The sequence below is a fragment of the Emydura macquarii genome, unplaced genomic scaffold, assembly GCF_026122565.2.
Source record: "Emydura macquarii macquarii isolate MOO-44397 ecotype Brisbane River unplaced genomic scaffold, CSIRO-AGI_Emac_v2 contig_1132, whole genome shotgun sequence".
Lineage (NCBI taxonomy): Eukaryota > Metazoa > Chordata > Testudines > Chelidae > Emydura > Emydura macquarii.
The window spans coordinates 62,760-74,606 of record NW_027131269.1 but is presented as its reverse complement, the minus strand read 5'-3'; the positions used below and the strand labels follow the sequence as shown (position 1 = coordinate 74,606).

Here is an 11,847-nt window from a genome sequence, read left to right as displayed (position 1 = left end):
GGTCCCTGTAAATGATGCAACACCAAACTGGCTTGAGCCCCCACCCAGTCACCTGGGAAATTACACACTATCCCCTGGGTGCCCTCCAAAGGGCAATACTTCCCCTCTCGCAAGCACAGAGTCTGAGTGTGGAAAGAAACCTTTTAATAGCAAAACAGAGATAACACCGCACTGGTTTGGGAAACAGTGCAAACAGAGTTCATGAACTCAATGAGCCCAAACCCATCCCAGAGTACAGGGCGTATCCTGCGCCTCTCCCTTCCTTCTTGCCCCGCTACTGACCGTCGTAGTTGCAATATCCACCTCTCAGGTGTGGCTCCGCCCCATATGCCGCACCAGTCCAACACAGGCCTGTCCAGGCCCCCTCTGCTGCTGTCTCCTATCACCTGTGGGCCTCACTGAGTCCCCCACTGTTGGCAACGACCACGCCGATCTCCCACCGACTGCTGGCACCAACCGCACCTGGCTCCTGCCGACCCCTGGGCTGGCACCAACTGTGCCAGCCCCTCCGCCGACCGCTAGCCGCCCTGGGCTGGCACCAACTGTGCCGGCCCCCCTTGTTGACTGGGCTGGCACCGACTGTGCTAGCCTCCCACCAGAGTTGCCCATTGCCCACTGAGCTCTGTTAGTGGTCAGGCAAAGTTTAGCTCTTAGTGACTTCCGCTCCTAGGTAAACCTTCTGCTGTCATACAGGAAATGTCTCTGCTTTCAAGACACAACAGACTCCAAGGTGAGTCATTAAGCCTACCTTTTAACAAGGAGAGGTGAGAGTCACTCCCTGCCTGGGGCAGCCCTTTTGCTTGGCCCCTACAATCCCCATAGGAGACTCCTCTACCTTCCCCTTTTCCAGGCTGGAACATCAGCCTGCCACCCTTGGGAGCTCTGCCTAGTTTAGGGTGAAGTGTTCTATCATAACAGACTAAGCACAGTTTTGCTGACATCTGTTCATACAATTGAAGGACAACATTTCATTACCCCAGCAGTTAACACAAAAGTGGTTTGTAACCCAAACCCAGCCCTGCTAACCATTTCCCATTATGCTCCACACCTAGGTAAATTATGCTAAGTACTTAATCTCTCTCTCATGCAGATACAAAGCCCATGCAAATAATGTACCCCCCTTTACTCAGACACTCAGACCTTGCTTACACTTGTATACATTCAACAATGACTTTGATCTATACTAAAACATAAGTGAATTGGCCTGGAGCTCTGGGCTGGCATCTGGTCTGCCAATGTCACACCAGTATCCACCAGTGACCATGTGGGAGGGATTAATGTCTCCCATTAAGGTGAGCTATCTAAAATGGCAGCATTTCCAGCCCTCCTCCAACAATGTCCTATGGGGCCAGCATCAGGCACCTACAGGAGACAGTAAACAAAGGCAATTGGATTAATTTTGCCTCCAAAGGACCCGCCTCCACCATGATTTCAACAGAGTTCGGCCCTCGTGTAAAGTACTGATCACAGACTCAGAGCCCTGGTTAATTTAAGAATGACTCATAAATGTCCTTGCTGGGTCCCTTGGCTTTGAGATTAGCTATATAAGAGCTGAGTATTATTAACTATTATTATGTGACAAAGGAAGTTGTTTTCTAAAGTGATTTCATCAAGTCTTTTTTATTTATTTAAAATAAATATATTTTTTTAAAATAAAAAATATTGTTTGTGGAGTCTTTTTAAAATAATAACAGGAAAATACGGCCCATTCAAGTGGATGATATACCTGAAGAAGAAACATGCCACAATGCAAACAAGAACAAAGAGCAAGAAAAAGTCAATGGGACTGTCTCTGCCTGTATGTCTGTGCAGTGCCCAGAACAACGGGGCCCTGCTCTCAGCTGGGGCAGGGACTGTCTCTTCCTGTGTGTCTGTGCAGCATGACGTGGCCCTGATCTCAGCTGGGTATCTAGGTGCTACCACTATATACATGATGATAGTGAGGAAAAAAAGGACAATGTGATTAACTAGACTTCTGTGAGACTTGCTGTGGACAGATGAACAAATCTGGACTCTTGTGTTCTACTCCTTGTTCTGCTGTGAACTTCCCATGCAATCTGCTACACTAGGATGGGTGGGAGAGGGGATCAACCACCTGCATGCTACATGCCTCAGTTTTTAACTCTGTAAAATAGGGATAATAATACTTAGTAGTACCACACTGTGGTATGGGAGGCAGCAGCATGGCCTACTGGACCTCTTGCTCTGCTTTCTGCAGCAGAGTACCCCCAGGTGCCACCCTGGGGCATTGGAGTCAGCAATGACTGCGAGGGGAGAGTGCCCACTATTGTGTCCTCTGTCCAGCTCTCTGCAGCACAGTGCCACCTAGCTCCATGCACATAGTGTCTAGGAGGTGAGCCAAGGGCTGGAATAATTAACGAGACTGCATTTTTAACTTCTTGTTAACCAGTGTTGTCAGACAGAAGTTTACTTTTGTTACTGGCTCAGTATAGTCTAATAGTAGAATAAGCACCACTTTGGGGTGAGTCTGTCCTATTTCTCAGCAGTTTGTCCTGAATTTGGCATTCTTAGCTGTGACCCACTGAAGCAAGGTGACTGGTACCACACAGCACTTCCTGTGCAAGCCTGTTTTATTCGAAAGATAAAACATTACAAACCATATTAAAAACAATAAAAGAACCAGCAGGCATGCAAATAAGCTTACTAGACATCACCCCAATCTTAACATGGACCCTGGAGGGAGAAATCCTTGAGAATCCTATCCAAAAGGTTTCCTTGCAGTTTCAAATTTGTGACAGCTTCTGCTCAGAACTAGCACACTCATAACATGTTTAGTCCACCGTTTATACAGTTCAGGAAGTCTTTGATCTGGATTTTCCAGAAGCAGGTAATTACTAGGCAATGGGTCCATCCCTAGGGCCTTGTTTCAAAGGCCCTCCTAGGAAAGCCACTTCACAGGTATTTTCCTAAATAGTTTTTGAAGTTCCAAACATTTATATTATTGTTATACATGATTTTTAATATAATGGAGCCCAAAATTATTAATCCTAATTCAGTAAGGTCAGCAGTTTTCAAGTTTTTTAGACTGCATACCCATTTCCAAATAATGTAGGCTACTGTGTACCCCCAGCTGAGATAGGGCTGATCATAATATACTTTGGAAAACAGGGGGAAAGAAGCTTTGTAAGGGATATTGTCCACCATTACAGGATTTTTCTCGTGTACCCCCTGAAGAGAGCTCATCTACCCCAGTTTGAAAACCACTGAATAAGATTTAACTTAATTCAAGAAAGTTTATCCCAACTCCCTCAGGTTTGTCCAGGATACTGCCAGTGTTGGACAGACTAGAGTGGCAGGAGAGACGGTTACATAGCCATGAAGGTAAGAGGAGCAGGGCGTAGATAAGGGTCTAACAGCGAAGAAAGGTCAGATGGTGGCGATATTAAAGTGACAGGATGGATACAGCAGGTTAAGGAGTGTGTGATAAGGTCACCATCTCCAGAGCATCCCCCCTTCATGGCATGGGGCAGCCCTCTGTTTCCTTTTCTCATCCTGCTTCGGCAGCTGCAGTGATTTGGCCCTCCGACTAAGTCATTAAATAAAATTCCATCCCTTTCAGGGGACCCAAAAATAAACTTAAAATAAAGACCCCGTGTCCGATTGGACCCAGGACCTCCTACCTGAGGGACTGTCTCCTCTGCTCTGTCACAGTCATCTTCTCCTGGCAGAGGCATCTCACAGTCCTGCGCCTCTCACTACTGCCCCCCTTGCCCTGTAAAAATGCCGTTCCTGTTGCCTACTTTTTATCTCTTCAGGAACTCTCAGGCCTTTCTATCTGGAGTCAGAAGAATGGTCATACTGGGTCAGACCAACAGTCCATCCAGCCCAGCATCCTGTTTTCCGACAGTGGCCAATGACAGGTGCTTCAGAGGGAATGAACAAAACAGGTGATCATCAAGTGATCCATCCTGTCGCCCATTCCCAGCTTCTGGCAAACAGCAATCCCTGCCCATCCTGGCTAATAGCCATTGATGGACCTATCCTCCTTATTAGACTTATTAGACTAGACTTATCTAGTTCTTTTTTGAACCCTGTTATAGTCTTGGCCTTCACAACATCCTCTGGCACAGGTTGCTGTGCCGTTGTGTGAAGAAATACCTCCTTTTGCTGTTTTTAAACCTGTTGCCTATCAAGTTTCCAAAGGAGAGAATCCAAGACTGGCTCTTCCTAGGCTTTCCATGGGCCACTGGCTGTCATTCTCTGGCTCCTCTCTCCTCCTGCTTCCCCACTCCTCTCCCTTATCTATCCCAGAGGCCTGATTGTCATGTGACAAGTGGGCCATGTGACACAATCTTCATTATTTTTTCCCACTTCTGGGGAGGAGAGAGAAGTTTAAGACAGGTGGAACCGAGACCCAATTCCCCTTAAAGGGCCAGCCACATTATGACACAAAGTGGGGGTGTCTAAAATGACACTGATTGGCATTGGGGATAGGAAGGAGCTGTAGAGTGGAATATAGTGGGATGGACAGGAGAGTGGGAAGGAAGCCTACTTCCCTGGGTGGGGGAAGAGAAGAATGTGTTCATAGGCAGAAGGAGGAGGGGAGTGATAAAAGACAAAGCAGAGAGGAGGACTAAGTGGAAGCACAAGGGAATGAAAGCATGGGCATGAGAGGCAGAAAGCAGAAGAGGCATCGGAGATGGAGAGAAGAGGGTGAAGGAGGAAGGGGTAGAGCCAGGGTATCAATGATGGTGGAAGTGGATTCATGTGGAGGAAGAGGCGTGTTCTTGCTGGACAAGGCTCAGTGGTGCAGTGTTTATGTCCATTAGATGTGTCTATACCCAAGGGCTTGATTTGCACATGCATTTACCTGAGTTGCACATATAAACAGCTGGTTTGAGGATCCACATACATGTGTCTGCAGGCACATCCACTCCTGGAAGTCTGGCTCAGAGACTGAAACACAAGACTGTACATATCTATTAGAGGAATGAGTGTCTCCAGTGCCACTGTTCATAGCATCACAGCTTCCGTCTGGCAAATCCATTTGAATTCAGCACTGCAGGTTTCAGATTTAATCTGATTCCCTTTTATCACCCCACAGCTGTTCACATCAGCAGGACCTGTTACCCTGAACCTGTAAAACATAGGACAAAGGAAGTCAATGAGCCAAATTGAGATCCTCTGTAACTTTGCTGAAATCAGCAGAGTTGATTGCAGCAGGGAAAAATTTGTCCTTATGTGCTTAGATTAAATGAAAGGAACCTAGAGCAAGGTTTTCATTCTAATCCAATGGGCAGCTTGAATGAATTCTTCCATGAGCTCTGTGTAAGTCTTGCTAGCACGGCATAGCTCTTTGTCAACCTCTAGTGGCTACACTATGAATAGAGCTGAGCAAATTGATATTTTCAGTTCTGGGGAAAAAAATTGAAAAATAAAATACAAAATAAATTTAAAAAATGGGTTTAGTTCAAACCAAAACTGATTCCCCCCCCCCCCCCCCCCGGTTTTTCTTACTGCATGAAAAACAGAAAAAGAAAAAGAAAATTATGACTCTAAAAACATCCCTACATTAAATGAAATGAAAATAATATATGTCATTTTTGTTTTGTTTTGGGAAGTTTTTTCATCTTTTCTTTTAATACACAAAGCTATATTTTGAAACAAAGCATCATTTCAAAATGAAAAGTTGCAACATTGCATTTCAAATAGACAAGAAAAATATTGTAACTTTTTTGGGGGGGAGAAAATTGGCAGACAAAATTATTTGCTCATTTGGGTTGACTTCACAAATAGTTTCATTACCCGGAAAAATGCATTATTTTTTTCAATAAAGTCACTAGTCACCAAAAAAAAATCACCCTGTGCTAGTTGCTAGAGTCTCTGAGCTCTCAGAGCTGGTCCTGTAGCTCTAGCAATCTTGCTGTTTGGTTTGTTTAGATACAATGATCAATATATTCAAATCCTGTTAATAGCTCAACCAGCAGGTGTCATTACATATACTTTCTTTTTATAAAATAGGAACCCCCAGGCAACACTCACAGATTTTGATCTAACGGGGAGCTGTTCACCCAGGTCCATTTCTTCTCTGGCGATGTAACACTGAGGCCGAGCCAGACAGGATATTTACCCTGTGTGACGTTCTGTGTGAACTGCTGTGGGGCGCAAGACAAAAGGCTCAGGGTGAATACAACCTGGCTGAGTACTAGGATTCTTTGTTTCAGCTAAAAATCGTGACAGACTATTCTCAAAACAGGCGCTTGAGTGTTTAGGCCTTGTCTACACTAGATTTTTTTTTGGTTACAATGTCCCAGCATTTCTACTATCAGTGTAGCAGCACCAGAGAGAGCGCTAATGTAAACAGGGCTCAGGGCTAGAAGACACAGGGTGGGAGTGTCAAGTATCTAGGGGAATTAGGAGGACAAGTAACAGTTTCAGTCTCTTGTCACCCCATTAACAGGGACTTAATCTCCTAACTCCTTTTTTTGCTTTTGAAAATCATACCCATAGCAGTTAATATGCCTTTCTGTCTCCTGTCTTGCTGTTTCCCCTGCTTGGATCCTGATGGGGAAGGAGCATCGATCAGGGTGAGGCAGGAAGAGGAATAAGTGGAGGCAGTGGGGACAGACAGGGATGGGGGAACAGGTTCAAGGCTCTGTTGCCACACAGCTCTCCTGGCTCTCCCATCCTCCTCTCGATGGGGAGAAAAGTGTGTGGAAGGTACTCCAGCCCGTATGCTGCATTAGCCTCCTCAGTAAGAAGTCTCCTTGCCCTCTTGCACATCTGGTTATATAACCAACGACCACCTCCATTGGAAGTTTGGCCCCTTTTGTTTTATTTTACCATCTCATCGCAGTCCTGGATCACTAGCATTCGAGACCTCTTCACTGAGCAGTCATCACGGCTCTTGTTCCAGATGTTGCGCTCTTTAGAAAACCAGTAGCACTTTCCCCTGTGTGACAGCCAGCCCATGGGGCAGAGTTTGCAGCTGGAGCCATCTGGAGAGAGATGATATTATTAGCGGCTAACAGGCTGGCCTGCCTCCTTCAGACAGGCCCCCCTCCACCTACCCGGTGTTTGGATCATGCCAAGGTGCTCAGAGATACACAATGAGCTGAAGTTACCTGCTGAGGTATTCTGGGCTGAGTGACACAGACTCTGCTTCAGACGAGACACCAAGTCCTCCAGGCTCGTGTTGCATTCTCTGCCGGGAGAGTTTCTCTGAGTGACACCGCCACTCTCGGGAACCATTGAGGCTGTTTCAGTGTCTGTCTGCAGCGAGCAGTCCTGGAAAACTTCAGAGCAGCACTCAGGTGAGTGGTTATTGTTGTTAGGGCAGCAGGGGCTAATGTCATGTGCTTTACAGGTCACTGATGTGTAAGTTCCCAGGATGCTACCCGCTGCATCCAGACAGTCCTGAAGGGGCAAAGCTCTTGCCTTTGTCTGGGCAGTGACACCTTTCCTGAGATCCCTGTGTGTTGCACAGCAGCTGCCCATAGGGAAGGCTAATGGCCAAGGCACCTGTCTAGACCATGCAATTCTAGGTGAGCTGTGTGGACTAAGGGAATTTCCCCAGGGCTGAGGCAGGAACAAGGAACAGTGAGAAAGTCCAAGAGACACAGAGGTTAAGGACAGCTGCTTCTTGGTGACTGGCACTGGGGCTTCTGCCGAGGGAAGGGGGTTACCAGGGTGCAGTTTATGACCAGGAAACAAGATATGTATATATCTATAGTATATACTATAGATATATATATAGTAAATAAACAAATTGCACTAGGCAACATCCTGGGATCTGCATTATTGATTTCTCCTCCTGACAAGACACTGACCTGCCAGACCCTGAAATCTGCTACTGCCCAGAGAAGGGGTAAGAAATTGGAATCATCGTTACTATTTAGGGATTTGAAAAGTGAGAATGTGATGATGTAAAAAAATCATCAAGGAGTGTCTGTGGACTCTGGTAGGGGCAGAGATGATGGAATGAGGCAGGAAAGAAAGGGAGGAGAGGGCGGAAAGAAGGAAGAGCCTTGTTCATTATGAATATTCCGATCCATTCCATTTTGTTCCTCATAGGATGATGTTGAAAGTTCTCATCAACGATGTGTTTGACCCAAGGACAATCACTGGCCTAATGAAAGCCAGTGGGAGCCAAGCTCAACAAAAAGGAACAATTAAGCCCCTTTATGTGGCAGAGAGGTCCAGACAGCGGAGGTTACCACCCACTGCAACAGGCCACATGGCAGATCAGAGCTAAGCTAGGGGGAATGCGAGGTTTCCTGGTTGGAAACACAGGGGCTAGGTGATCAGCAGCAGCCTGCGTGTGTTGGAGAGGGGGAGCCAGGGGAAGCAGGTGTGATTATGATCCTGAGAGGAAGAACACAGACAGAACTTCCTGGGCACAAAGCTCAGTGGAGAGGCAGGTATCGGGGTAAGCCAGGAGCCTTCCTGCTGCTGTCTGTTTGTTTTTCCTGTGATCAAAGAAACAGGACTTGATGTAGGTATGTTTTTTTGTAAATAAACAGGATGACATTGAGAATAGACCTGACTTATATTGATGTCTCCTAATGGCAACAGGCTTGCAAGGCTGTGAACAGTGACAAACCATATGGACCAGAGGGGCAACAATATTCAACAAAGATGACGTTCCCCCCAACTGAGTCACCTGAGTTTCAGGAACCAAGCTCAGACTGGACCTTGTCCTTGTAACACTTTGCCTTGGCAGGGATGAAGCATCCAATTATCATCTACTGACAAGTGGAGCAAGATCTCAAGGGAACTGTGCCGGGACAGGAGAACCGGGGCTATATCACTGAAGAGTTAGTTGGGAAATGGAATTTCCTTTCCAACTTTAAGAAATTTGTTTTCATTCCGAACTGGAATGAAAAGTCAAAATTTTGACATTTCCCGCAACACAGAAATTCTGAAAAATTTTTGTTCAGAAACATTGAAATGGTTGTTTTGATGATGGCCAAAGGTTTCCCTGTGATAAGGTAAAAAGGCATTTTTGTTATGACAAGTCAAAACATTTTCAGATAATATTAAATAGGACATTAAATGTGAAACGTATAACGTTCTGAAATATAAATATAATATCATTCACATTGATCTTTTTATATAATATAAATGTAGAAACAAAATGATGCAACATTTTACCTTATCAAAACAAAATATTTCAACATTATTGAAAATATATGAGAAAGTCACGAGGTTTGTGTTGACATTTTTCTGGTGACAATTTCACTGAAATTGACACATTCCTGCTAAACCCTTTCATTCCGGTGAAACTGCGTTTTCCAATGGAAAACTTTTCCATTGAAAATTTCCCAAGCAGCTGCAGACACTGCGCATGTGTTCAAATGGATAGCAGGCCTTGAGCTACTCACCCTGAATGCCCAGTGCCATTACCACTGTGGCCAGGATCACGTTGCCAGCCAAAGCAATCCACAGAACGATCCTGTGCCAACGTGCAGATCCCTGGAGATCTGTAAGATGCAATATTCAGTGAAGCACTTTCTGTAGCTGGCTACAGATATGTTAAACAAAGAGCTGTGAATGCTTCTCTGTGGGTTTCTCTCTCTCTGGCCACCCTGTGGATGTCTGCACTGCAAACCAAAACCCACGGTGTGTCAATCTCAGAGCCTGGGTTGATTGACTCGGGTTCATGGGGCTCAGGCTGCGGGATTAAAACGAACAGTGTAGACACTCTGGCTGGATCCCAGGCTTTGAGCCCCTCACCCCTCCCAGGATTTCAGAGCCTGGGTTCCTGCCGAAGCCTGGATGTCTACAGTGCAATTTTTAGCCCTGCAGCCCGAGTCAGTTGGTCCGGGCTCTGACACTCAGTGACATGGATGTTTCTTTGCAGTGTTGACACACCCCTGACATTAAGGGCAGTGTGATACTGGGGCCAGTTGTAAAGCTGTCAGACAGGGATACGCTATTCTTAGGAGTGCCCCATTGACTGTCCAGCCAGAGTGTTTGACTGCTATTTCTGGAGCAATATGAATCTGTTGGAAAAGTGGGTCAGATTTCAGCCGTGGTTTTAATCTGTCTGTCCCCTCTGCCATCCTGTCCAGTTAGCCCACGAGAAAAGCAGTCAGCACCAGGAATGATTCGAGGCTATATACAAACAGACATAGAATCCATTGCAGCTAATAGGCCAAATTTCAGCTGTATCTAAACATATTGTCCCTGTCTTGTGCCCATCGTCCTGCTTGTTAGCTTAGACCTTGCTTCCAGCACTGGGCCAAGCAGAGGAACCATTCAGCAGATGTTCACACTCCTCATGTCCTTCTCTTCACTTGACAGGTATCCATACGGCTGAAACTCCTGCATAATCATCGGGCTAAGTTTGTTGTAGGTGTTTGTCAGTTTTTGATGGTGTGAACCCTGATGGAAATTCTGCTGTGGCAACAGACTGCAGCTGCACAAAACATCCGCCCCCACAGATGCAAAGAGGTGAATGTGCACTCACACGCACACCCATACACACACAGGTGCAATGGACTTAGCTGGCATGGAGAGATACACTTTAGAATTCCCTGCACCGACAGTGATGAATTTGGCCCATGATTTGCCATACGATTAATGCACTCTGAATTTTCTTTGTGCCCCAGTGATATGAAACCATGAGCTTTTGATCTGGAAGAACTAAATAGCCTCTAAATCAGGTGTCATTTCACTTGCTAGCAGAGGAAAAGAGAGAAATTTCTCTTCAGCCTGTTCATATTTGAACACATCTAATGGCAGGCCTTGGGATAATCTCACTTTGTCTTTCTGTTCCTTCCACCCTTTTACACAATTTCCATCAGTCCCAAGACTTATTGGACTCCCTAGCTAGTTTCATTTGCAGTCTCAATATCTATCTCTTGTGCACTCCCCATGTGTCGCCTTGCTCTCGATCTGATTCTGAAATCAGTTACACTCCCTGAATTAAGAATTAGAAGTGAGATCAGAATCTGGACCTGAAACTGAGGACTGCGGTGGGGTCACTCCACAGTTATACCAAGGTCACTGAGATCAGAATCCAGCTTTGACGTCACTGATTTCAGTAAGGTCAGTGAGGTTTACATTGGCCTCACCAAGATCAGGATCTTGCTCCTCCCTCCAAATTCAATAATCAGACTCTACTCACTGAGTCTCCCACATTTTTTTGTGCTCAATTGCCATCTTGAACTTGCCCATTCCTGCTCTTCTCGCACCCAGCTTACTCCATTTATTACAGAGACACTTTGGGCCAAATCCTCTGGTAATGTAAATCAGCCATAGCACCATGTGAGTCAATGGGTCAGATGCTCAGCTGGGGTAGAATGATCAATACCCTTACTGAAATCCCCCAGAAGATGTATAAGAGATGTTATTACAACAAATAGCTTTTCCTATGGCACTGAGCAGCACCTGGTAGCTAGAGAATTGCTCTCCAAACTCTGCTGGCTAAACTTTAATAAATGCACATTCGGAAATTGGAATCGCAAACGTAATACAAATCAGAGAAATAAAATCAAATATACTTACCCTGGTGCGTAAGGGGACAGGGTTGACTGGTGGGAGATGAATCTTCCAGAATGTTTAAATCAGCGTAGATTATTTCCTCAGTCATGGTCCATGCAGCAAAGGAAGACAGCACCCAGCGAGGGACAGCCGCTGATATATATGTACAATCCAAGGTGAGCGATAACTTCAGAATCAGGAAGTAGCGTCTGTCAGGGGCTGGTGAATTTCCTTCCACTCTCTGCTCTGAGGATTTCCTTTATTAACAGGTCTCACATCCTTACTCAAGGGTAATTGACACTGTCCAGAGGCAATGTCCCCGGGTCACTGACCTGTTGGGCTGTGGTCTCCTGACACAAGAAATTCTGCCTTCAAAATGGGCGTGACAATAAAGTGTTC

At 45.7% G+C, this 11,847-nt stretch overlaps 1 protein-coding gene across 1 annotated transcript; it reads right to left on the bottom strand.

Moving 5' to 3' along the window:
• Nucleotides 1-4,974: 4,974 nt before the first annotated feature.
• LOC137152011 (killer cell lectin-like receptor subfamily F member 1) lies at nucleotides 4,975-11,557 on the bottom strand. The gene is made up of 6 exons (XM_067546488.1): nucleotides 11,473-11,557; nucleotides 9,345-9,443; nucleotides 7,086-7,256; nucleotides 6,805-6,959; nucleotides 6,004-6,116; nucleotides 4,975-5,098 (listed from the first exon to the last, which is right to left on the bottom strand). Exons 1-6 carry the CDS (start codon nucleotides 11,555-11,557, stop codon nucleotides 4,975-4,977), a joined length of 747 nt encoding a protein of 248 aa, XP_067402589.1.
• Between the last annotated feature and the right edge of the window lie 290 nt (nucleotides 11,558-11,847).

What these genes read in the sequence shown, in the direction of transcription:
- LOC137152011 (XM_067546488.1), bottom strand. Translation starts at nt 11,557, where the DNA reads ATGACTGAGGAAATAATCTACGCTGATTTAAACATTCTGGAAGATTCA. An exon ending in CTGTCCCCTTACGCACCAGG is followed by an intron (nt 9,444 to 11,472) that starts GTAAGTATATTT and finishes TGCATCTTACAG; the next exon opens with ATCTCCAGGGATCTGCACGT. An exon ending in AGCCCAGAATACCTCAGCAG is followed by an intron (nt 6,960 to 7,085) that starts GTAACTTCAGCT and finishes ATCTCTCTCCAG; the next exon opens with ATGGCTCCAGCTGCAAACTC.